The sequence below is a fragment of the Anser cygnoides genome, chromosome Z (assembly GCF_040182565.1).
Source record: "Anser cygnoides isolate HZ-2024a breed goose chromosome Z, Taihu_goose_T2T_genome, whole genome shotgun sequence".
Taxonomy (NCBI): Eukaryota; Metazoa; Chordata; class Aves; order Anseriformes; family Anatidae; genus Anser; species Anser cygnoides.
Window position 1 is genome coordinate 11,671,783 of NC_089912.1, and position 26,435 is coordinate 11,698,217.

At 42.6% G+C, this 26,435-nt stretch overlaps 1 protein-coding gene across 3 annotated transcripts in view; it reads right to left on the reverse strand.

Moving 5' to 3' along the window:
* Positions 1 to 26,435, reverse strand: part of SVEP1 (sushi, von Willebrand factor type A, EGF and pentraxin domain containing 1) — a 125,596-nt gene that overhangs the window by 13,586 nt on the left and 85,575 nt on the right. Inside the window, exons 32-46 of one of the 3 annotated variants that reach the window (XM_048050548.2) lie at positions 23,985 to 24,104; positions 23,108 to 23,284; positions 22,248 to 22,332; positions 21,744 to 21,935; positions 20,577 to 20,744; positions 17,994 to 18,666; positions 13,799 to 16,578; positions 12,352 to 12,577; positions 11,399 to 11,554; positions 9,438 to 9,501; positions 8,208 to 8,381; positions 7,035 to 7,208; positions 4,892 to 5,065; positions 3,202 to 3,378; positions 2,139 to 2,309 (exon numbers count right to left, since the gene is read on the reverse strand). In XM_048050548.2, the coding sequence (XP_047906505.2) occupies positions 2,139 to 2,309; positions 3,202 to 3,378; positions 4,892 to 5,065; positions 7,035 to 7,208; positions 8,208 to 8,381; positions 9,438 to 9,501; positions 11,399 to 11,554; positions 12,352 to 12,577; positions 13,799 to 16,578; positions 17,994 to 18,666; positions 20,577 to 20,744; positions 21,744 to 21,935; positions 22,248 to 22,332; positions 23,108 to 23,284; positions 23,985 to 24,104 (5,511 nt within the window). The remainder of the gene's footprint in view (positions 1 to 2,138; positions 2,310 to 3,201; positions 3,379 to 4,891; positions 5,066 to 7,034; positions 7,209 to 8,207; positions 8,382 to 9,437; positions 9,502 to 11,398; positions 11,555 to 12,351; positions 12,578 to 13,798; positions 16,579 to 17,993; positions 18,667 to 20,576; positions 20,745 to 21,743; positions 21,936 to 22,247; positions 22,333 to 23,107; positions 23,285 to 23,984; positions 24,105 to 26,435) is intronic. The other 2 variants (XM_048050550.2, XM_048050549.2) reach the window with 2 other exon arrangements.

Here is a 26,435-nt window from a genome sequence, read left to right on the forward strand (position 1 = left end):
TTTCAGAAAGGACTTGATTGTTTGTGAGGGTAAGTTTCCAAAAGGACTTCTGGATAACTCCAGGCATCTGAAATAACTCAGGTGCTTTTACCACAAATCTCCTCTACTTGGCTGCTTGACAGCCCACTCTTCGGGGCAATGCCAAACCATGAGCACATTACTAGCAAAAACATGGTTTTCAGAAGTAGCTTCTCTATTCCTGAAAAGTTCAGGAGTTGCAAATCCACTTTACTGGCTCTGTGCCTCCTCAAAACAACCTGCCGATCTGTGATTTTTAGGCAAGGCAATTTTAACTATTGCATTTGGACTTTTAACAGAGAGCCTGCTTTCACAAAGGAGCACAACTCAAATTATCTAGGTCTTAACATCCATGTTTTGGTGGCAGAATTCAACAACAATAAAAAAAACACTACCAAAGGGACACTGATTACTCAGGCTAAGCACTGTATAGAAACCTCCAACAGCAAGGGGTTTCTGATCTAAACAGAAAGATGGCAGTGGAGGGAGGAAGTATTGCTGCTTCAATTTTAGACATGAGATGCTGAGACACTTGCAAGGGCAGAGGCAGACCTGACAACTTTGATTGCGATTTTGATGTTTCCAGATCAATGTTCTGGCACGTAGAATCATCAAGGTTGGAAAAGACCTTCGAGATCATCTGGTCCAACCATCCTCCTACCACCAATGTCACCCACTAAACCATGCCCCTAAGCACCACGTCCAACCTTTCCTTGAACACCCCCAGGGACGGTGACTCCACCACCTCCCTGGGCAACCCGTCCCAATGCCTGACTGCTCTTTCTGAGAAGAAATGTCTCCTCATTTCCAACCTGAACCTCCCCTGGTGCAACTTGAGGCCATTCCCTCTCATCCTATTGCTTGTTATCCGTGAGAAGAGGCTGACCCCCAGCTCCCCACACCTTCCTTTCAGGTAGTTGTTGAGAGCAACAAGGTCCCCTGAGCCTCCTCTTCTCCAGACTAAACAACTCCAGTTCCCTCAGCCGCTCCTTACAGGACTTGTGTTCCAGGCCCTTCACCTGCTTCATAGCCCTTCTCTGGACACGCTCCAGGGCCTTGATGTCCTTTCTGTAGTGAGGGGCCCAAAGCCAAACACAGTACTCAAGCTTCGACCTCACCAGAGCAGAGTACAGGGGGACAATTCTCTTCTGCAGGAATTCTCGAGCTTTGGGAATGTGACTGCTTATGACTGCCACTGATGTGCCCTAAGGTTTTTACTTCTAATGCTCATGTTTCTGAACAGAACACCTAAGGCTTAGTTTGTACTCTAGTGGCTGTTACACCATCTGAGGTAAGATTTCAGGCTGCAGCTAACTCACACAGCTATATAGTGACCCGGCAGCAGGAGGGCTAGTCAAGCTTCTGGTGGGGAAATGGCAGGTGGCAAGGTCTCTTCCATGACAGCTGTGTGACCCTTTGTTTTCAGTTAGTGCTTGAATATTCTTATATCTGTTTTTAACTGTATAGTTTGTCGTCTATGTTTTGTGTTGTTTTCCCCCATTTTCTGCTTAAAATTGATCATTTCTACAAATCTTCAGTGTGAAAGAGTTAATTCTGTAATTTATAGAAGTCAAGGATGGAAAGGTAAGACTTTGTACTTGGTATTTTGCTAAAATCACAAATTTTCTGCAGTACTTAGTGTGCACTATTTAGTGAGCTGTACCAACCTATCCTGAAGTACTTTATTGCAAAAGAGTTTTCAGGAGCTGCCAAGCTCTAAACACAGCAAGAGGCCAACCACCCATTCAATCTCTTACTTGTGTTTTATGCAGTGCTTGAAAAAATGACCAGGAGTGCTTTATTTGAAACAGCCTAGCATGTCAACAAGATGACTAGTTCTGCGTCCTTCTTACAAAAGATGTGGGAAAGAGAATCTGAAGTGTGGGATGCAACACTGCAGGAAGAGAAACCACAGGGTTAGTAAGGACTAGAGAGGAAAAATCAGGATGACCTCTCTTTCACTTGGAAATAAAGCAACACCCTGCACTTAACATGCCTGGGGTGAAATCACAGCTGCACTGAAACCAGCAAGAATTTGGCTTTTGTTTCTACTGCAGCTAGGATGACACCTCCATGCTTATGGCTAGTTAAGAAATACTTCTGTTCAAAAAAATACTTACCTTTGCAGGTAGGTGGTGTTGTCCATGTTCCATTTTCTAGGCAAATGCTTCGCAGGGGCCCCTCCAGCATGTAGCCACTGTAGCAGGAATAGGTGATCATGTCTCCATACTGATAGAAGCTACCACGGATGAGAGCATTCTCTATGTGAGCTGGGGGCCCGCAAGATATCTCTAAACAAAAGAAATCACCCAGAGGCTGGTGAGCTACAAAGCCTGCATGACATGGTTTCCAACTCTTTTGTTTCCAACAGCTTTGCCCGCAGGACTCAGGAGATGCTGAGACATCTCTGATGAAAATGCAGCAAGCGGGACTTCTCCACAGAGCAGGTACCCACAGGGTGAACCTGTTTGTACTCTCTCGCGAGCACCAGCAAGGATGGAGAAGACCAAAGCATGGAGAGGACCAGCAACAGCAATTTTAAGTAATGCAACAATGACTGAATCTACCAGACACAGCAGAAACTTTCAGATGGTCCTAGGAAATACATGAGACTGGGTTTGCAGGGTGAGGCGATGTCATTGTCTGTGCTAACCAATACTGCTTGTAAGAAGCCAAAAAGCCTGAAAAAGGACTTCATGCCTTTTATCAGTGTCAATGAATACAATGAAAGAACACCTCTCCCTACAGCCCTTGTCTCAATCTCACTGGAATCATTCTCAAGACATTCAGGGTATGCAACAGTCAAACACAGCTGCATTGCTTGCAAAAGATAAATTGAAAAGAAAATTACAGCAGAGCCTAACGGCCAGTAGCATGAGTGCACCTGGGGCATCAATTCATAGACTTATTCTGGATCTTTTTCCTGAAATAACTCTCTTAGAAAGAAGATATAGCTCTTTTATAGAGCTTCTTTGGTTGCTTTTATGAGCCAGGGTCTCTAGAAGCAACCCTGCTCTCCATAAGACAATTGTAGATAAAAATGCTGTTCTTTATGGATAACTGCATCTAGATAGAGAACTTTGCTAACATGTCTGTGCTGTTATGCTCCTGTGTAATAGAGATGTGTCACCAGCCCTACAGAAACAGACCGTGTCCTCGCAGAACTGCAACACCTGTACTTACTTTCACACTTAGCCGTTGTCGGAGTCCAAGTCTCATCGGCATTACAGGTGATCACAGCCTGCCCTTTCAGCTGGTAGCCTTCCCTGCACCTGATGGAGACATTCTGCCCAACATAAAAATCCACCTCGGAGAGAAGGGCATTCTCTGGGATTATGAAAGGCACAGGGCAAGGGTTTGCTGTTCAAAGAAAAGGTGTGAGGGAAAAGGAAGGAAAAAAAGAGGAAAGGAAGGAAGAAAGAGAGAACTTTATTTCTGCGAATTTCAAAATCAAATCATATGAAGAGCAATAGAAATGGATGCTACTCACAAGTCCCATGTGTAATTTGATGTAAAGTTATGAGATTTGGATTATAAAATAAAGTTAAAAGGTTTGATTCTCTGCTGTCACATGACTTGCTACATACTCTGTTGAAGTCAGTGGAAGATATACTAAGGATTTAAGTGGAGAGTATCATATATGTTACAATCATGCCATTCTCTCCTGTCCTTCCTGGTTACCATAGCTTTGGTATAAAAAAGTAAGACCTACTCCACTTTTAAAACAGTCAAACTTATACCACTCCTTGTCCTGAGGGCCTGGATCAATAGAAAACAGCATAAAATCCAGGTGTTTGCATAGAGACATTAGAGCTTTGAATTTCTCTGATAACCTTATTTATTACTGCCTGTAAGCTTGCTGAGGTATTTTTGCATGGTTTATTGCTCTCACCAGGAATGTGGAGAAGGTTGGACCTTATCTACAGCACAGATTAATGCCAGATTCCTCAAACTAAAATCCTCTGAGTCCTTTGTTGTACAAAAACTAAAATGTCTCAATTACTACCCTGAGACAACAGTAGATCTTAGAAGTAGTTGCAGACAGATACAGCAACAATGACGGCTATTGTGGCTGTGCATGCACAGTATACATGTGTATAAGGTGCTATTTCATAGAATCACAGGATAATTTCTATAGACATTTAGTTCAACCTTCTTTACAAAGCAGGGCCGACTAAGTCAGGTTGCTCTAGGCCTCGTACAGCTGACATCCGAGTATGTCTGAGGATGGACGTTTCTCATTCTCTGCAGGACCCTGTTCCAGAATTCAACTGCTATCATAGTGAAAAGTTTCTTCATACACTCAACTGGATCTTCCTTTGTTGCAGCTTGGGTCCACTCCCTCATATCCTACCACTGTGTGCCTCTGAAAGGAGTCTGGCTCTTTTTCATTTACACCCTGCCAGTAGTCATTTGCAGACAACAGTAAGATCTCTCCTTGCCTTCTCTTCCAAAGGCTGAAAAAACACCTTTCTCTCACCTGTTCCTCATATATCAAGTCGCTGAATCCAATTGACTCCATTTAATGTCAGCTTTCCAACTAAAGGGCGTTATGCAGAACACAGCTTGTTATTTTACTGTCAGAAAAATACACTCAGACAAGATAATGCTTTAACATCTCTCAGCAACTGCTTCCTTTGTTCCTTTGTAAAAACAGGATGCACACCAACATATCTCCTAATGTGGGTCAAACCAATTTTTTAAACTATGAGTGACAAATTCTGCTCATGGCCATGCCAGAAAAAAATTACAGTGCATCTCCACAAATATCTGCAGAAGTTGCTCTCAATTACTGTCAGTTTAAATGAAGAGCAACCTAGCCTTTAACGCTTAAAAGTTGAGACCTCTTTTTCGTTACAAAGCAAACACACACGTTTACAGAGAGGCAAGGGATTGCTCCATCTTCCATCCCTTGTGCACTCTGCTGCAGGTTCTCCTTCCAAGCTGTATCCTCTCTTGCAGAAATATGCTATAGTACTGCCAACTGTATTGTTTTCATAAATCGCCTTCCCATTCAGCAAGGAAAGTGGAACTTTGCATCTGGTCTCTGCAAAGGAAGAGCTCTCATTAACTCAGCTTGATATCAGACCTGGACTTCCAACAGTTCCTGAGTTACTCACACAGTATGTTTAAAGTAGCAGCCACACACTAATAAATCATGAAGAGCACTGAGGGACAGTTCAGTAGCCCCAGTAAGGCAATGCAGTCAAGTCAGGGAAGGACCTCCTCCCAGTGATAAAGAAAAGCCACAGCCACACGTTTATCAGGTCAGCAAAATTTGGCAGAGATAGGGAAGGACATATTTATGGCCTTGTACTGGGGTAAGTGGGGCAGAACATGGAAATGGTTCCTTCTCACTGCTAAGAGATACCTCAGAAACCTGCAGCCCTTTGCAACTTCCTTTTTGACAGACAAGAAATACCAGATTAGATGCAGGATGGGTTTGATGCAAGGTGCTGAACACTTAAATTACTATTTGGTCCCCTCAAGATTCTCCGCTGTGTTTCTGAAGCCAGCAAGCAGACAGCCCTAGTCGGGTTACCACTGCTACACAGGACACTCTGTTCTACATCCTGTTTTCCATTCGATTTTCCTGGGTGGTCTGCATAATAGGACGAGTTAAGATTAAACTAGCAAAGATGGACATAAGGGCATCAGACAACAGGAAGAGAGAAGTTGGGAGAAGTGGCCATGCTCAACCTTGTTCAAGCAGTCTTTCCTGATATCTTGTTTATTTCAGCACTGCTCATGTGTGACTTCTCTTAGGTGCCTGTCTAGGTACTTGAAACCTCCTCTGCAATGTGGACAACCCCTACCAACTTTGCAGATTGCTACAAGAAGGTCTGCAAAGCATTAAGAGTACTGTAGTGCACAGCGAGTTGTACACTGTGTGATTGCCAAACACAGCAATGATCCCTAGGCCTCGTGCAGTTTTCATGGCTCTGGTGACAGGCACCTAACACCTGCCTTGAGTGGAAGATCCTTATCTGTCTTACTTTGGTGAAGCTGTCACAGCATGTCGGTCCCTTTTGAATCTGTGTAGGCAGCTGGCTGTGGAGACATCTGCAAGCCAGCTCCATGTGAGAATGTAAGGGGCAACTAAGGCAAGCAAGCAGAGTGCTGGATCTGGAGTCTAGCTTAGGAGGCCAGAGTATGTGCGGCAGGACAAAAACAGCCTGAAAGGAAGTGAGATGAGCAAAAAATGGACTAATGTGTTTCTGAAAGGAAAGGAATAGTGTGAAGACTTTGTCCTTTCATGGCTAAAAGGCCAGGAAAGGAGAATACTCATACTTAGTGATATTGCAATTTACTATGCTTCTATACACTTTATATGTTGAACAGAGTCATCCAACAACGGTGGCTATCTGTTCATGCTTGGGATCTTAAGTTTTTGTTCCATTTTTATGTCGACAGCCTTGTTTCCACCAACTACTGCCCACTCTGTATGATACAGATAATTCCTGCTCGACACTTATTCTGCTTGGCATAAGCAACAGGACCTTCCAAGGGAGCATCTGAAAGCAGTTAAGTGCAAAATGGTACGTCATGCACTCACAGTATTTATTCAAGCGAGGAGTGGAGATAAAGGCTGAGCTGCTGATACTGTCCTTGAGACAATCCTGTTGCTGGGTTTGGAGCCCGAAATTCAGAGAAAGAATATCAACGTAACAACTGACTTCAGAAGGCTGCTGGGAGAAGTTCCATGTCCTCACAGTCCATCACCTTTAGTTAATAGTTCAATTTTCTCAGATGATAAGCAATGTCATCTCTCACTAAGACTGTAAAATTGCAGATTAAGACCTAAGGAAAAATGATGTCTAAGCCTCCTTATGGTTTGGTAATAGGCACTGTTCCTTTTGAGACATTTCATTTTGCAGGCACAATTTTTAACAGACATTACAGAATTGTCTCCAGAAAGCAGCTTACTCCCTGGATTATGTGATATACATGCACATGGCGGGAGGCAGTGCTTATCCCAGATCAGAATGTGCCAGGCAATGACACCAAATGATTACCTTCACACGATGGTAATGGTTTACTCCAGCTCCCATTGGTAAGACATGTGATGTTCTGGGGTCCAACAAGATGATACCCAGCGCTGCACACAAAGGTTACATTACTTCTGTATGTGCTTCCCGTAGAAATGGCCTCTGCTTTTTCTACTGAGGGATGCAGCCCACAATTAATTCCTTAAGAGAAGAAAAAATTTTGGTTTTATACAAACAACAAAGCCCATTCTGTCTGGCTGGTATACACTGTCCGCAGTTCTATTCACAGACTGAATTAAAGGAAAGATGGGAAGAAAGAAAGAATCTGTGAAGTACTATATGAGAAAGGTTATATAATGCCTTGCTTGCCCTCTCTCCTGAGGTTCAGGCTGCAGACACCTGAGAGAGACCCTGCCTCAGTGTATCTGACAGTGTAGTAAGCAATCAGTGATCCAGAGTATTTCTTCTGATTAACCCAGAGGATGCATCTTCAGACCTCTCTGCTCCCTGTACAGTGAAAGACAGCCTCAGGATGTCCCCAGGAAAAATGACAGTAGTTAAAGAAGATCTTGTCCGCTGTCCCGTCCCTATTGCACAGACCATGAAAATTGGTCAAAGCTAAGAGAAAGGAATACAAGCAGTAGGACTATGACATCACCATGAAAAGATGGAAAATGATTTATTGGTAGAGATTATAGAAGAGATTATAAAATTTGGGCATTTTATTTATAACCTGTATGAAATAAATCATAAATCCTTCTTTCCATGCTCGCACAATTAATCACCTTCTGCTTCACAGGACCAAGATCTGATCCTAAGGAGCAGAGTCTTGATCTCCAGACATACCAGGGACCAAGATATATTAGCCTTGACATTGCAGAGACAAATCACCTCAGCACATGATGTTCAAGGCCCTGCAACCCACAGTGCAAAGCAAATCAAATAGAGCAGACCACACTTCTCCTCTAGTAACCTGAGCACAGCTCTATGGTTGTTCCATTTTCTTATGTCAAAAGGAGCTCCCTTCAGATCGGGGAGGAACTGCCAGTGAGAACTTCTCAGCTGTCTTTTCTGCTGGCTCCTCCTGTTACACCCCCAAATGGAGTAGGAGATCAGGTGGAAGCCAGCAAAAGTACCATGACAGTCAGTTTCCTGGCCCTCCTGGAAAACTGCCACCATGTTGCTGTGCTGGCTACTTACTCCTGCATGAAGGAACAGAAGGGCTCCACTTTTTGTCAACGTGGCAAATCCTTCGGCTTGGTCCCTGTAGTTCAAAACCAGGGTCACAGCTGTAAAAAGCCTCACTGCCAAATAACAACTCCTCTCCCTGAACAGATCCATTTTCTATCGCCTCTGGTGGCCCACATGATATTCCTGTAACATAAGAAATATACTCCAGACACAGTGCATATAGCCTGTCCTGCTCCCAGCTCCTCCACATTTTTACCCTGTGAAACAGGGAAAGAACACGGTGTTTATATGGGCATTCCCAGATATTTGCTCCTGAGTAGCAGAACAGCAGCAGAATAATATTCAGTGCTCTCAGATACTGCTGAAAGACAAAATCCATTGTGGCTTTATTGGCAGGAAGCCTTGAAGCCAACAGCTGAACTGCACATAAGTATTTACGTAGACAGCTTCTGTTTTGGCACTGCAGGCAGAGGGAATCAGACAGAACTAAGTACCTTTGAAAAAGAGTATCCATAGAGCTACAGTTCAGAATGCTGAGTACCCACAGCTCTGGGTAACTGTGGTGGTCAAAGGATCTTAGCAACCTGAGAAACCATGACCTCAAGTGGCAGAGCTGTTTAAATTTCAGATATTACTCTTCTGAGATGGACAATAATCTGTTAAAATAATATGACAGTAATCTCTTGTATCAGTAACTTGATACAAGAAAACAGCTCTTCAAGTTGTCATTGCTACTCTTTATTTGTGTAGAGTTTCAGAGAAACTGATGTTTCTCTAAACTCTCTGTATCTCATCTTACTTAAACATGCAGTTAATAGAAAATGTTTAAACTTCTTCACATCATTAGCAATTTCCATTAAACTTATCTAAAGATGCAAAAAGCTAAAACAGCAGAAGGAATGTGTCAAAGGCCCCTTTGTGCATGCAGCCCTATGTCTGAAGTAAAGGATACGTAAATGGAAGGATTCAACAACAACCCCTTTGCTACCTGTTTGCCCAGCTTTCTTAGAGGTACAGGGGCACAGCAGTGGAAAGCTGTATTGATTTCCTTAACACTGTTACCTGCACAAAACGGCAGTTCTGCATGTCTCCCATTGTGTTATCAGTGGTACTTACTGATGATTTTTAGACATATGAAGACAGTATGAATTATAAATCAGGCAAAACGACCACGAGTGTCTTCTGGTTAAAAACACCCTTGACCAAATTCATCAAGTGACAAACTCAGATGGAACATACTTCTGCATGCTGGCATTGTGCCACTCCAAAGCTTGTCTTCTTGGCAAGTCCGTTCTGCATCACCCTACAAAACAAGAGACAATGCTCAAAGAACAGCTTCACTTAGCAATCCTTTTTTCTCCCAACAGCTCTGGAATCCAGCAATGCCAGTGTGTCTTCCCTCCATGTACAACCCATATGAAGACAGAGTTAAATGCTCACAGCTCAAGTTGACGAGGAGAGTTTAGGCTAGAACTCCTTCCTGCAAACTGCAGGGTACTGTTTACAAACCAAATGCTTGTGGGTCAGTTAGTCAGTTTCCTTGTCCTTCTCCCTGGAGTACCATTGTTTTTGTCAGTTTTGCCATTCTTGTTCCCAGAAATGTGTTACGATGGCACATTTTCTCATTCCAGTACTCACTTAACGAAAATCTAACTTGCATTCTTTTCACCAACAGTATAAGCCTATGGTTTGTAAACATACTGTACTGACTTTGATCATGTCCCAAGCACTCATGCTTCAAATTCACTTATAAATGACATTATTTATATCTTACATGCACATTTTATGGTTAGTTAAAGATATACTTAATTTATACTTAAAGATTTATCTTGTATTTTATTCCAAGACATGAAGAACAACATCTAAATTTGTCCCTTGAAGTAATGTACTTTCATTACAATGCAAACCCACTGACAAGGGCAGCTGTTTGAAATGAGTGTTGTAAGGCATTACAGCCAATGTATTTTGCTTTCTGGAGAGAAAAACACAGGACCTCTAACAAGAGGGAAACACACTGACACTAGGTGGCGAAGCTGGTGTACAAAGGACGGACCAATCTTTTACTATAAAAAAGCACTGGTTTATCACCGCCAAAAATACATTTAACAGCAATTCTACCTATCTGTCCTCTTTGTTTCTGTCTGGAAATTAGACTTCTTGTTACCTGTGAATTCTCTAAACTCTCCTTTTTAAATATACTGAAAGACCATGTGAATGCAATCCCGTCTGGGTGTATGAAGTTTGTAGTTATTATCAGAGTTACCACCGTAACAAGGAAGCAATGCATTTTGTTTGGTACTCATGAAGTGCAGTGTTAAGAGACAGCACCTCTCATTGCTACCTCATGCCTCTGGACAGGATAGTCCCATATTCTGCCATCACCTGGGGATGGTGAAGACCATGCTGGACCTCAGCAATGAATTTTCATTTCTGAACTCACTGCAATTTTGAAAACACATGAAGCTGCTATGAATTGGCTAGCATGAATCCAGATAACTGGACATCAGTGGTGCTCCAGAGCTCAGAAAGGAACAATAGCCTAATGCTCATTAATAAAAACAGGAAAGGACTTTGTTCATATCTCCACCAGGGAATAAAGCTGCCATTAAACAAACTGCAATCTCTTTGTCTTATCAAAAAAGACAAATCACTTCCACATCATCTAGCAGTATCACAGAACTGAGGGCAGTGCCATTTATCAGGAGCCTTGAGTTTCGAAGGCAGAATGCAGAAGACATAGGGCTTGGAATGTTATGGGATTGGAAAAGGGAAGAAGATGATCTAACTGAGAACAGAGAGCTAGTTCAAGAGAGCACATGCGAGAAATTAACAATTCCATGATTTATGGTCACAAGTATGTATCATTTTGCACAGAAGTAACATAAAAGCTGTACTTTGAGGATTGAAATAATCTTCAGCTATAAAAAAAAGAAACAACACTGAAAGGTATTTGCTGAATACATGCCTTTGAACAGGATGCTTACATTTGCTTCAGTTATACAGTTAACTAATTCATATAATACCCCAGACATACCAGGAGCATTCTACAGACAACAACAAAAGCAGATATTGAACTTCTGTAGCAGCTACGGAAATATATCTATATGGAGCAGGCATAATACATTCTCACAGTCATTACATAAGGACAGTGAAGAAAGGACAACTAAAGCTCTAGAATGCTAGAGATTGAGCTTGCTTACTTGTAATTCATAGCCAGGATCACATTTATAAAGAACCAAGTCTTTATAACTGAATTTGGTGCCAACCACAAATCCATGCTCTGGAGATTCTGGGGTCCCACACGACACAGGAATGCAGACGTCATCAGAAAACATTGGCATCCAAACACCACTCTCCTGAAAAATAAGTGTGATAAAAAGCGTGAATGCATCATTCCATATGCTAAATTCATATCTAAATGAAAAAGTTAGGAAAACAGTAGCAGAAACATCCAATAGCTGTGGGCATACTGATGTAGTTAATGTAATCTGTGAAATCTCTAAAGAAACTCAGTAATATAAGTAGCACTTCTAAGACGTCAACAAAGACTGAAGCTCAGCTATGAAAGGAATGCCCTGCCATGAAAGACAGAGGGAACAAAATATAAAAGGGGAAATAGAAACCTGAAAAACAAGTTCACCTATACAAGGTCATCTAATAGGTCAGGGAACTCTTCAAGAGAGGAATGAAACTCAGTTCCATGTTCTATACTTTTCTCTTAGCTGAAAGCCTCCTACTATGGCTAAGTGCTTCAGCTGCCTGCCCAGGTCGTAAAGGAGGTCTAATAACTGAACAAACAATCATCAAACACAATTACTCTTACTTCAACAGACCTTTTTAAGAGCAAACAGATTGTTTGCTTAGAAAAAGTACTAATCCTGCAAAAAGTACATGATTTACTCTCCTAAATGAGACAAAAGGAATGCTTTTCTAAAGGACAGCATTAGTTTTAACAGAAGAGATCATTAATTTCCAGTCCTGAAAGTCTATTATGTGCTTACTGGTGAACAAAAAGGCATATATATTATATTTTACAGGACATGCTTTACATTTTTTTGTTGTGTGCAATTAAGAGCCAAAAGCTAATGAGGGCAAGAGGAAGACTCTTGAATTCAACAGCCTGCAAAATAAAACAGTGCAGATAATACTATACCTTGCATGTAGATGTGCTCACTCCCACCAGAGTATAGCCTTCCACACATGACAAAGTGATGTTTGCATTCACAGTGAAGTTGTCCCCAAGTACTATTACATGGGTGATATTTCCTGGGAGCGGACACTTTCTGGGACAACAGGAAATACTTTGAGGAGACCACTGTCCATCTTCCTGGCAAGTGCATACATCCTCTTCTGTCACCATTGTGTAGCCTTCCAGGCATCTGCAACAGAGCATTAACACCTGACCAAAGGGACACATCTAGGGACAAACTGATCCACAAGTTTCAAAGACATTTTTCAACATTACTTGTTCATAAGCACACCTGGTGACTTCTCTATTATTTCAAGGGAACCTTGCAAGAAGCATGCCTAGACTGAGTTTATTCTGTTGCAAGAGTTGGAAGTTTCAGACTTCATCTCCAGCTGCTTCACGTTGCTGAAGCACCACCAGGGAGAGTGAGTTGGTAGCTTTAGTGCTTAGAGAATAGTGAGTGCCTTGGTGCAGTCCCTGCCCTTCCCTTTGTGAGGAGGGCTTTTGGTTAAGTAAACTGTGAGAGTGCCAAATGCTACTGCAGGTTCTCAGTTCCCAATTGCTGAATATCCCATATGCAACCACCAATTCTAAAGATGATCTCACTTTCTTCCAAGAGTAAACTGAGCCTTATGCTGACCACAGACTGCTTGCTTAGAAGTTTCAGGCTGATTTGCTCTGTGCCATGCAGTGCTTGACCAAGATCACTCAACTGGCTTGCAGGATCTGGCCAGCAGTGGGTTTAGTTGTAGGTTGGCAGACCCCCTTCATTTTGTTAAAGATGAACAGGAATATCTGATTCTGTTAAACTCATCCACATGCAATCTCACAGTTCTGCCCCTTACTGTTTATTGCTTTTACTGCTAAAACCTCCCCTTCTGCCAAGGAATTCCTCACTTTGGAGAAAGAGATCTGCAGTGTGCACTTTACAAGAAACCATCAGAAACACATTTTTCTTGTCTACGACAAAGGAATAACTGTGCATCAACAACACTTGTTGACAGTGCAATGCTACAGTACAGACAATGGGACTAGGAGATCAGCCCTTCTGTGTTACATTAGGTAGCTGAAGCAGGAAGAGGAGGTAAAAGGCATGCCAAAAGAGGAAAAAAAATCCATGCCCTACAGACAAGAGTGTCAGAGGAGAGGAGGAAAGCAAAGAGGAACAGGAAACCAAGGTGGTGGAGGAGTGCAGCCCAACGTGCTGAAATACCTTGCTAAAGTTTTATCAGTGGCCCAAACAATATTTTTTATGGGCACGGGAATGTGGGCTTTGTCTATCTATGCATACGATAAGGCATAACTTTTCTTCCAGGTCTTCTAAAAATGTGCACTAATTGAGGGTGCATAAATTTCCCATCTTCATTCCTTCAGAGACTCTATGGAAACAGAATGGCAGCAGTGTTCTTACCTGTACTGGACCTTGCTCCCATAGGTATGAGTGCTCCCAAGAACCTCTGCATTGGGGACAGAAGGTGGCGGGCCACAGCTTAGCAGCTCGCAGCTTGGGTATGGCTTCTTCCAGACACCTGTCTCCACACAAGTCAGTTCTGGACTCCCCCGCATGACAAAACCTGTCAAGCAGGTATATATGATGGTGTTCTCATCTGCAGAGCTGCTCCCATTGATAAACGTGTTGGGGATGATGGGTGGGGAGCCGCAAGAAATCTGCCCACACCGAGGAAACCCCGAACTCCACCTGCCAGCTGCCTCACAGGTGATTTCGGAAGGCCCTAGCAGTTTAAAGCCCTCCAGGCACTGAAACTGGGTGCTCTTCCCACAGCTGAAATCTTCACCAAGGACAACCCCGTTCTGGATCTGTGGTTCAGGACACTCACAGGGGAGGCAGGATGGAAGGCTTCCACTCCAGGAGCCATTGGACAAACACTGCCGTGAAGGATTACCATGCAGCTCATAGCCAGGGAAGCACACATACTGGGCAAATTCCCCATAGGTGAAGTCTGAGCTGTTCAGAAAGCCATGGGAGATGTCTTCTGGAGGTCCACAAATGACTGGCTCACAGCGTGGAGCTTCTGAATCCCAGGTACCATCACTCTGACAGGTGAGTGTGGACGCTCCATGCAGGTTGTATCCTTCATTGCAGTGATACTGCACTTCTTTCCTAAAGCCAAAATCTGAGCCAATAATTCTCCCATTGGCAAGAGGCAGAGGCATGGGGCAGGTCACAGCTTTGCAAACTGGAGCAATTCCACTCCAGCTGCCATTTGCAAGGCAGACTCTACTCCTGTCCCCATCTAACAGGAAACCTTCGTTGCAGCTATACTCTGTATGCCTCTGGAATGTGTACTCCTCTCCAGACACTTGACCATTCTCCAGAACTGGTGGTGGGCTGCAGGAAACAGGGATGCAAATCGGTTCACTGCCATCCCATTTCTGGTTCTCTTGGCACCTCCTCTCTGCGGGGCCATTTAACTGGTAGCCAGGATCACACTCATAGTAGACGACACTCCCATACGTGTAGTTCTCCCCTCTTATGCTCCCATTCATCAGCTGGGTAGGTGAGCTGCATGTTACTGCTTTGCAGTACGGAGCAGTGTTGCTCCACTGCCGATTTGGCAAACACAGCCGTGTGTCTGAGCCAACAAGTGTAAACCCTGGCTTACAGGTGTACTGCACCACGCTACCGAGCGTGTTCTCAGTGAAATATAAAATTCCATTCTCTGGAGGCGACAGCAATGTGCATTCTATTGAAACACAGGAGGGGGCAGTGCCATTCCAGACCCCATCTTCTTGGCAAGCTAGAACAGGGTTTCCCAAGAGCTCATAGCCAGAGTAACACGTGTATAAAATGATAGTTCCAAATAAGAAAGTGGTCAGCTGCATTGCACTGTTCTCCTTCACAGAACTTTTGAAGTCCTTCAAATTGCCAGCCAGCAGCATGTGTGAAAGGGAGGGACTCTCTGTAACGCTCTCCTGGTCTGAGCGTCTTTCCCCGTGTCTCACCTGCACATACTCCCCAAAGTCAATGTGAGGAGGTAGGCCACAGTCTGTGGGGAGGCAAGATGGAGTGGAGCTAGACCAGCCTGATTCTTCACACGTCTGCATGGCAAGGCCAGAGAGCTGGAAGCCAGGCACACAGCTGTAAATGACCATGGCCCCATAACTGTAATCTGCACCCTCCACAAAGCCATTTTCGATAGGCTGAGGAGGCTGGCAACTTATGGCTTTGCAGGAGGGAACATTTGTACTCCACTCTCCCGTCTCTAGGCAGCTCAGCGTTTCTTCCCCTTGGAGCTGGAAACCTCTGTCACAGGAATATCTAACAGTCTGCCCATAATGGAAGTTTGTGAATGAGTATTTGCCATTGAGGATCTTCTTAGGCCTTGGGCATTCAATGGGTTTGCAAGCTGGCCTTCCTCCAAGCCACTGTCCATCTTCTCCACAGAGGATAGTTGTGTTCCCCATCAGCTCAAAGCCTGGTTTACATGTATAGAGAGCTGTGCTGAGGAAGGTGAGGCCCTGCACATCAACAATACCATTTTGAATTTCTTCTGGCTGGGGACACTCCACAGGAATACATTCTGGCAAAGGCAAGCTCCATGAGCCATCAGCCTGGCATCTGATAGTAGATTCACCCTTCAGTAAGAACCCATCCACACAGATGTACTTCACAGTGCTACCAAAAAGAAGGGATGAAGTCAAGGGGTCGCTGAACGGGATGTATGGAGGTGCAGGACACTGTACAACCTTGCAGAAGGGAAAGGAATCATTCCACTGTTGAGACGGCAAGCATTTCAGTACAGAGGAGCCATGCAAAACATAACCCTCTTTGCAGGAGAACTTTACAACACCAACTTGGTTAGTCACTTCCCTCAAGACCAGATGGTTTTCTGCCAAGGGTGGTTCTGGACATTTTGTTGGCACACACTTTGGGCTTTGCTTTTTGTTCCATTTCCCAGACTTCTGACACGTCCAAGAGACATCTCCAATCAGCTCGTAGCCTTCATCACAGAAAAACTCAACTTTGGAGCCCAAGTCAAAGGTTTCTCCTTTGGAGTAGCCATGTTGGATGGGCGGTGGCTTTCCACAGCTGAGGGGAATGCACTGAGGAGGTGATTCACTGTACCACTGCCGATTGGCTTGGCAGATAAACAGCGAGCTCCCAACCAGGTGGTAGCCAGACTTGCACTGATAATTGGCCTGATTCTCGAAGAAGCGTCCAGTTGTTTCCTGTAAAACAGATGAGACATGGACATATTTGAAATGAAGATGCACGACAGGCACACAGGGAGAGTGATAGTATTACTTGTGTTTTCTCAGTCTAGATTCTAGCTGAATCCCAGGCAGCGGCCAAGGCTGTCTGCAAAGAAACGAATGTAAGTAACAGACAGAGCATGTCTTGCCTCAAATACTGCACTCTGCTGTCAGGAAATCTGAACACAACATCAGAAGAAAAGAGAAAACCCAAAACCTAAAAGGCAAATCTAGAAAGTATTTCCTCCTGCTTTCTCCCTTCCTGACCTTTAAGGTCAAAAGTTATGCAGACAGGAAGACAGAAAAGAAACATACTGGGAGAAGCTGCTAGGAAACTATTAGCCTATTGCTGTTCTGGTTCTTTAGCCTACAGGTGTATTCAAGGCTGGAGCCTTCAGGCGTACTACCAGGAGACTTTTATAAGTGCCACATGTGCTGTTGGAGGGTCCTGAGCAGGCAGCTGAGAAGCTCCTCAAAGTTGCAGGCTGAGCTCTGAATGCAATATTAAAAAATGTCTCTAACAGAAGGAGTATCTGGAGGAGTAACCCTGCTTAGGCGAGACAACACAGAGTGATATACATTGTTTAGAAGACATATCTCTGTGGGAGTCTGAACAAAAATTGTTGCTATAGCTGATGAAAGCTCATGTAGGAATTGGGATGCCCCAAAAAAAAAAGTTTTTAAAAAATGTAGATTACCTGGTGGCTAGATTTAAGGAAGGAGGGGAAAAGTTCAGAAGAAAAATGCTTAAGAAATTCTAAACTGAATCTTTACAATAACAGTTTATTCTTCCTTGCCACAGTATTACCCTCATGCACCAAAGCACAACACAGATTGAGTAGTTTTTACAGCTTTGGGCTGCCACAAGGAGATCTTTAATTTTAGGCGTTGTTGCAATGTAATTTGACAGAAAAAGGACAAGTTCTGACCTCAGTAAAGAAATGTTCTTGCATCCAAAGCAGAGAAACTATCCCAAAGTGATGTATCTATTTCAAATTAGGATATTTTTCACAGCAGTAAAAAGAGCAAGGCTTGTGAACTGGCAATAGTACTTCATACATCTCCAGATGGCTCTTGGAAATCCACACATGGACTGAAGTGAAGAGTGAGGTATCAAGGAAATCAATTGATTGTAATACTACGCCCTGAGTTTTCTAACTGAAAACCCATTTTATGATAGGAAATACCATGGAAGTGTCTGTGTTTTTTAAACATGATTCTTCTACAAATCCTCCCATTTTTCCCTTTGCTTATTTGTTCCATCCAGTCACATCTTTCCACAATTTTAACAGCAAAACGAAAAAGAAGAGAAAAAAAAAACAACACAGCATCAATTATGAAGACATTCAGTTTGCTCTGCTACCAGGCAGATGAGAAAACTCATTTTATACCTTAATAAAGCCATTCTCAAGCTGGGGTGGTTCTCCACAGGACACGGGGTGGCATGTGGGCAAATTGCCACTCCAGTTGCCGGTGGCCTCACAGGTCCGCTTCTTCTCCCCCTTGATGTAAAAGCCCTTGTTGCAGCTGTAAGCCACCACTGCTCCAAAGCTGTAGTTGGCCCCACTGGCATAGCCATTGGCAATGTGGGGAGGTTCTCCACAGCGAACTGGGATGCACTGGATGCTCAAAGGAGAAGGATTCCAGAGACCCCCTCGAAGGCACTCAATTTTGGCTGAAGTGTTCAGGACGAAGCCTTCCATGCACTTGAAACTCACGATGGAGCCAGCTGCGAACCTGGCTTTACTGACGGACTCCAGGATGCTGTATGAGACAGTGGACGGCTTTTCACAGAAATCAGCTATGCAGTGGGGCATCTTCTTGCCCTCTGGAGGCACCCACTTCCCTTCTGCATTGCAAAGCAGCTGAGAGTTATCAGCCAGGCTGTAGCCATCTGAGCAGAAGTAATAAGCTGTATCACCAAAGAGGCGGTGGGCTCTCTGCGGCGATGCGTTTTCCACATGGGGTGGTTCATCACAGGATACTGCCAGGCACTGCTGGTGGTTCACGCTCCACTCACCACTGGCTAAGCACTCTATGGTTGCAGGGCCATCTAATGTGTAACTGTGGATAAGGAAACCACACAGGGAGTCAAAAAAGCAAGTATTGTCAAATGTATAGTATCCTGAAGTCCCCACAGAACAAGTTAGCTAGCACCCTAGAAGACAGATAGGTTGATTTACAGCAGCCGTTTCGAACATAAAATCTCAAAGCCAACATGTCCACAGGTGAGGTATCACAATAAGGGAGAACCCAGAAGACCTTGAGCATAATGCTCTTCTCTGGTCTGCCCATCTGATTACCATTCCTGAACTTCCATTTTGATTAAAACTTTGATATTACAGCAAACGTAGTATTGTGCTGTGATGGCTGTCCACCCCTCAAAGAAACTATCCCACTCAGAAATTATTCCTCTCTAGCAGGACTGAAGGGAGGAGGAAGAGATGAAAAGCCCATAAAAGTCTTTTGGATTCCTGTATCAGCTGTATCAATCAATTTTCACACTTGAAAACAATAAGAAGCTCCTCAGCGAGTTACCTAGAAGTGCTGTTGCTAATAATGCACGTAGTAATTTTGTAACAACTTCTTCCTAAAAAAACATCGTAGAAACTGATATAAAAGCAAATATTTTTAGTCCTGATTAAAAAAAAAATAAATTATAATGAAGTTCTACTGTGTGATTACTCTAAATGCAGTTATGTTTCTTTACTCTGTCTCTGGGATGCAGTGACAGGCATTATTCCCTGCTGCTCATCAACTAATTTAAATTCCTGCTGCTTAAACATGCAATATGTTATCTTTGACCATCTTTTTGCTAAGTTTTACGTTTTCTGTAGTGTCTCATGAAAAATGAAGAAACAATATCTATTCCAAAGGTCCCAATAACTCCAGCTGCAGGCTGGGAACCGGTTGTTCAGATTTTGACAGCAACTTCTGTAAAAGTGTTTTGTCTTGCCTGCAGGATATGTTTTCAGAGCCCTGTGGCTGGATTCCAGAGAAATAGCCTATTATGTGCCAATGCTTAATATTATCCACTCTATCAATTGTCACACAGACAGCAGTGACCCTCTTTAAATGCTGATATCCTATCCTATTTAAAATACTTGCACAGGGAAAAGAAGCAGCTTTTTGAATCTTAATAAGGCCAAGAAAAAAGAGTAAGGAGGATTTATTTCAATGATGTTTCAAATAATATTGCGAAACTAGTTTAAAAGAAAAAATGCCGTTGCACTAATCTACCTTTTTTCATCAAGAAGCACAAAATCCTCCAGTTGCTTAAGGCCTGACCTTGCAAAAGCTCTTCATATGTACTCTGCCTTTTGGACAGAAAAGTTTCAAGAAATTCAATGCGGCTGCTCACAGGCCGTAAAGATACACATGTGCTAAGGTTCTTCCAGGATCAGAGGCCAGCATTACACTCATGCTAGACCACCGAAGTGGAGCCATGTTTTTGATACAATTGCGCCTGAAAAGGTCACTACACTGCATAGATGGAAATCAAGAAAAATAATGCACCTCAATAAACGAGCAGAGTTTTAAGTAAGCAGAGTTTAGAACACCAGAACACTTGTGTTAGTTCTCAAAAGGAAACAAATAGAATTCTTACAGTGTGACGAGACATGGGGAATTCTTTGTGACCACAGCCTTGAGTTTACCAGAGAAGGACTAGTCCAAGAGACTGATCTATCATGCCCTCTGAATCCTCTCCATTCTTCTTTTCTGGGGTGTATTCAGCTGATGTGGAGCTGACCACTTTAGGAAATGCCTTGGTGTCCCATGCTAACCTGCCAGCCCACAAAACGTCTCCTTCACATTTAATTTCCAGAAAGTCACGACAGGAGAAGTGAAAATGAATTCATGTGCAGTTACGAAGTCATGAAGCAACAGAGCACACAGCTTTGCCAGTAAGCGTGCGAGGCCTGCACCAGTTTTACTTGTCCTGTGTATTAGTCCAGTAGTAAGAATATACATACCCTTCCTTACATGTGTAAGAGACAGTGCTTCCAAACGTAAAGTTATTTCCATTTATGATCGCATCTTTGATGGCAGGAGGGGATCCACAAGAGACAATGCTGCAAGCTGGCGGTGTGCTGTTCCAGTTCCCTGAAGATGCACAGACAAGTACGGAGGGTCCCTGAAGGCTGAGACACGAAGATCATTATTAAGACTGCTGTTTCAGGCTGTGTGAGAAACAGAGAGAGCAAGAGGTGCTTTGCTTCTCACTGATTTCCTGGCCTCAGTGAAGCCAAAGGGAGTCTGACTTCAGCAGAGGCCAGAATCTCCAATTCATGAAAACACACTGCTGATGCTCTCAGAAAAGCTGATTTTCAGGTATTTTGAGGAGAAAGCTGGTGGAATTCATGTGGGGCCTCAATGCACTGTGCAGACACACATATTTACTTCTGCTGCAGCTTTGTCCATTTTTGAGCTACGAAAGGTCATGGGGTGCTTAAATGTTTACTTAAGCTTAAAGATTCACTTGTATACCACCAACACCATGCCTATCTTGAGAGTTGCAACCAGGCTTAAGTCTGAGACCTGATTCACTCATGGACTTAAAACACTTAACTGCAGCCTAACAAAAATGTGTTTCTGATATATTTGCTTACAAATGTAAAACAGAATAAAAGCCTAAAACAAGTAACTACTGCAGAGCTTTCAAGGAGTAAACGGGGAAATTCCAAAAGATTCTTTCACCAAAGGCATTGTAAAACAATACTAAACATAATACTGCATATGCTCCAAAGCTAATTAGGTGAATGATAAATTAAAGACAATGATAATGATAAATTAAAGGTTAGAGACAAATGAGAGCTTCAAAAATAATGAGAACTGATTTCCAAATATTCAAAATATGTGTTGAGTTTAATGGTAAAAATGAAAATGTTGTTTATATATACATATATATGTGTGCATGGAAGATACTGAATGGCCTTCTTGAATTTCTCCTATTGAGTATGAAAAACAGGAATTACTTCCAATATATAAATAAGTATTTTTATTTTTTCTTTTAGTTCTCTATCTTTCTGAGCAATCATCCCAGCCTTGTCTATTCCAGATGTAAGTTAGATCTTTCAGAAAGTTTTTTAAATGCAAAGGCATGCTGCCTGCATTTGATTCAGGAATGTTTCTGCATTTACCTGTATCCATTGTCACAGGTGTATGACACAGAGGAAAGGTAGGTTGTGCCAGTAAGTGTGTATTTTCCATTGCTGATATTCTGTGGGCTAGGACACGTCACCATTTCACAGGAGGGGGGAGGAAGATTCCAAACGCCACTAGCAAGGCACAGAATTTCCTGTTCACCCACTAAGCTGTACCCATCATTGCATCTGTGCGAGAAGAAAATAAGTGTTATCAAATGCAGAGCCTTTTACGCACAACCTCATTGGCCACCCCTTTCACACCCCTTCATCCACACCCTCATATGCTAGTTTTCTCTGTAGTACAGAGAATTAGCACAGCAGTAAACATTCAGCTTTGCTAGTGAACAGCCACAGCTATAAACAAGTGTCTTTCCATTACTTTAATATCATCTTCGTCCTCCCCATTTATTTCAACCACTCTCTGAATTTAGATAAACTCTCATTTGTTGCCAGATGCTCAGTCATTAATAAAGCACTTCAAATATACAGAATTCGTACCTGTATATCACCTTACTGCGGTACGTAAAATTTGAGCCCAAAATGACACCGTTCTCTGGAATAACTGGACCTCCACAGGATATAGCTTTAAAAAGACAGGATCACAAGAGAGGTTGATACAACACAAATCAAAAACAACGTCAGGATTTTCTTCTTTTTTTACTAAATAGGCTTGAAGAGATCTAAAGCTCTTGAAAACAGTGTGTTCTTGGCTAAGCTATAACTGACATGTAGGGCTCTTTATTTGTCTTCACCTTGTGGAGAAATTTGACTAACTGGAAATTGGCAGTTGGAAATGTTCCAAAACCCACATGCTTTACCATCAAGAGGACTCCATCTCTTCCTATGGAAAAAACCCTTTTGGTTTGTTCTTTGCCACCCCTTCCTTTTGCCCTGTTGTTTCACCTTATTTGTTCTGTTTCTCTAAAACTATTTCCACAATTATGCCATGTATATGTATGTGCAGTAGCCTGTCCTCCCTGGATGCTTTTTATCCACTGAAATACTGTTAATGATCTTTAAGATATTAAGTTTCCACAAGTTCCTTGAAAACAGGAGGCTGCTTGGAGAAGAAAGACAGTTTTAAAGCTTACATTAAGAGAAAGACATGAGTCTACACCTTTGTCACTTCGGAGAATCTGTGTAAGAGTGCCACTGTGAACATGACAACTGTCAGAAAAGCTTCAGCTGGTGCTTATATCTTTAAAGACAATAGAGACTTCAGCCTTGTGACCCAAGACTGTTGGGACAAGGTTGCATTAGCTGTCAAGGTCTCTGAAGTCTCTCAACTCTCTAGTCTCTTCTCCTTCCAACTCTATCATAATGCATGTTACAATCAGCATTCTCCCCAGTAACTACACCTTCACAATATGGTATTGGGTGGCTCCACTGTCCAGACTCCATGCATGTAAGTTTAGTCACTCCTGTCAGCTGAAACCCTTCTTCACAGGAAAATGTTACTTCACTGCCAACACTGTAAATGTCCCCGTACAAACGTCCATTCGCTGGGTTTCCTGGATTACGGCACTTCACCGGTTCTGAGGAAGAAGAGAGAAAACTATTAATAACATCACTAAGTACCAGGTTTTATGAACAAGTTACAGGAGATATCCTTGGGAATCTTCTGAAAGTAGGAAAGACAAACGTGGAAAATACCCACAAGCAACTTACAGGCTTGCCAGCTTTTCCCTGTTCTGTATGTAAGTGACAGAAACTGAAGACTCATGCAAGTAAGCTAATCTTGATAACAGCCCTCTGTAACTGAGTTTGCATTCACAGTATGAGCACTATGGCTGCTTGCATTCATTGTCAGAAACAAATGCATCTTGCAGCCATTTTTCCCCCTGCGAGAGAAAGCCCAGTCCAGCATGTCCAGCCCTCAACTTCAAATCAGCTCAGACACCTTTTATGCCAACTTATGCCAATGTTTTGCAGTCTTTACACAAAGCCACCTTGCTTAGTGTTTCCAGAGGCAGCTCAAACCTGACTCAAATGCCTGCATTTAAATATTTCTTCATCACACTTCATTGCAGCCTGATTCAGGCCAAATTGATTTGGACATGAGAACATGCTTGCTCTTGTACCTCCCTCCTATCAATTACTGGCAACAGTAATTTGAATAATTATAAATTATTCAGTTATTGAAATAATTGAAGTCAGTCTTCTTCACAGCAGAAGACAGGATACTAGCCCATACAGACTCTTGGAAGGCTAGCCTGATGTTTTTCTTTCTCATACCTGCACATTTTTTACCATCTCCTTTGTAAGGAGGGATGCAAGTGCAAACATAGGATCCATTTGTGTTAAGACAAGACGCGTGCTCGTCACAGTCTGATCCAACAGCACATTCATCAACATCTACAAAAAAGAAACATAATGATGTCTCTAGGGTGGTAATTGTAATATACATCTGCTTCAAACACGTCTCACTAATCAACAAGAGGAATCAGTTTAGTTAGAATAATGAAAAATCACTCAACTCAATCACAGTTTTGATGTACTAGTAATAAGATTTAATCTTTAAATTAGTGTTTACATTTCCAGTTAATTTACTATAAAATACTGTAAAAGTGAGAAAACGGAAGACAAATCCCCATTATCCTTCAGTCAATACTTTCACAAAAAGTACCTTATTTCCAGGTAGGGAACTCATGTGCAGACATTGTAACTCACGTTGCTATTGTCTACCAGTTTTGACAGACACTAATAGACAGTTTTTGACAGACACTAATTTAATGACTTTGCATTAAATACTTACTCAGGAAATCCTCTACACCTCAAACTTCCCAACTGCTTAGCCAATATGGGAAACTTTTTGAACATAAAATACAAGCAAAGCCCCATCTTTGCTACAGAGAATTACACTAGATTAGGAAAGAGAAGAACCCGCAGTTGCCAGAAAAAGGTAAGATTAGCTCAAAGCATATCAGTTATTATAATTATCTATTTATAAGATAACAATGCCTAGAAATGTCAACCAATAATTTATGCTTCAAGTCATTTGGTACTGTACAGCTGAAAATATCCCTGGCTCCAGATTACTTCATATCAGCTTTCAAATCCTGACTGAGCAGAAGCGTTCTTGGTATGTAAACAATGAGTAATAAATTGCAAGGATCAATTTCAAAGTATCTCATTGAAAAATGCTGGCATGAGGGATTATTCCCCATATAAATCAGACCATTAAGAGAGAGAACAATTCTTCATTTCTAAGCCCTGCTACAGGACAGCTGTTGAACTAGGTACAGTATACAAACACATAGCTGGAGTTCTTTGCCTACTTCCAGGCAAAAAAAAGCAACTCAGTTAAAAAAGCAACAAGATCTTCTGAATTGGTGTGCTCATTCCTCACTGCTGAATGAGCCAGCAGGAAAGAACCTGACAATGCTTTGAAAAGAAAGGGAGTTTCTCTCTGACATGCAGGATAAAAATGGCTCCTTTAAATCAAAACAGTTGCCAATTATGCAAATATCAAGAGAATGCAAAGTGCTACCGCAGCAGAAATGGAATGACTGCTCCTCAGTAATGTCTTGTAAAGGCAAGGCAAAGCCGAGTGGAAGGACACTATGAATCAGATCTGTAACAGCAAAAGGAATGCCCTAGAGTTGTATCATGCTTTGTTAGCACCTGTCTGGAGTGTGAATAAAAAAGGTAAAGTATGGGACAGGGTTTTCATTTCATTTATTTATTTTTTTCTTTTTTCTTTTTTTTTTCCATTTTCCATGTCTATTCTGCTTTATCAGAGAGAAGACAAGATAGAAGGTGGGGCACAGGGCACTCCCTTCCCAAATTAGTCTCTATACTGCACAGATGCTGAACTACATGGACAGCCTTGCAGCATTTGTTTTGTGCCTGCTCATGTTTAGACCTTTGTATAAAGTGCAAAGGTGAATAGCAAAGAGAGGAATGACAGTCTGGATGGTCTGTTCAGAGATTCTGGAGGAGTCTTGATGAACAAGATTCTATAAAACAAGATGGATCCTACTCCAAAGTGAATTTTGGCAGAACTAAGAGGCTGTTCATTTTGCTTTTGCTCATCTTGACTGAAAAAAATAAATATTCTGTACCTACATGTTTAGGAAAAACAACCAGGCAAATCAAACATAAATGCCTTGCCAGGTTATTACCCCGCAATTCACACGTTAAGCATGACCAAGACAGAAGTAACCTGAGTACAGCTAGCTAGGGGATTCCAGCAGGGATCTGCTGGAGACATTGCCCTACCACCAGCCCTCTGTATGCAGTACCGTGCTGGTCTCTCACCTTTCAGTTCCTGTAGCTGCATCTGGTACAACAGATCCAGCTGACCAGGAAGTAAGTTATGGTGTGGCAATTATGTGAACTGTGTCCGTAACTGCACTCCCAACCTTCTTAATGCTGCAGCTGCTTGCTGACAGGCATGCTGAAGTGCAGGGAAATGCACAGGTTAGTAGCAAAGAATGCAACGACTCCAGGGCTAAATGAACCTGGAAGGAGAGAGGCTGGGAGTGCAATGCAGGCTTATTAGGTAGGAAGCACAGGATTTGGGTCTTACAAGGGGACTGAGAAAGAAAGGTGCCAGATGGGGGCCTGTTTTGACGTGCTGAGCACAGGATTTAAAAAATGTGAGTATTTTGGAGTGTAATTTCTGAGATTCTGGCTAGCTTTCACAATTTCAGAATGAAATCCCACCCAAACCCAAAGGCATAG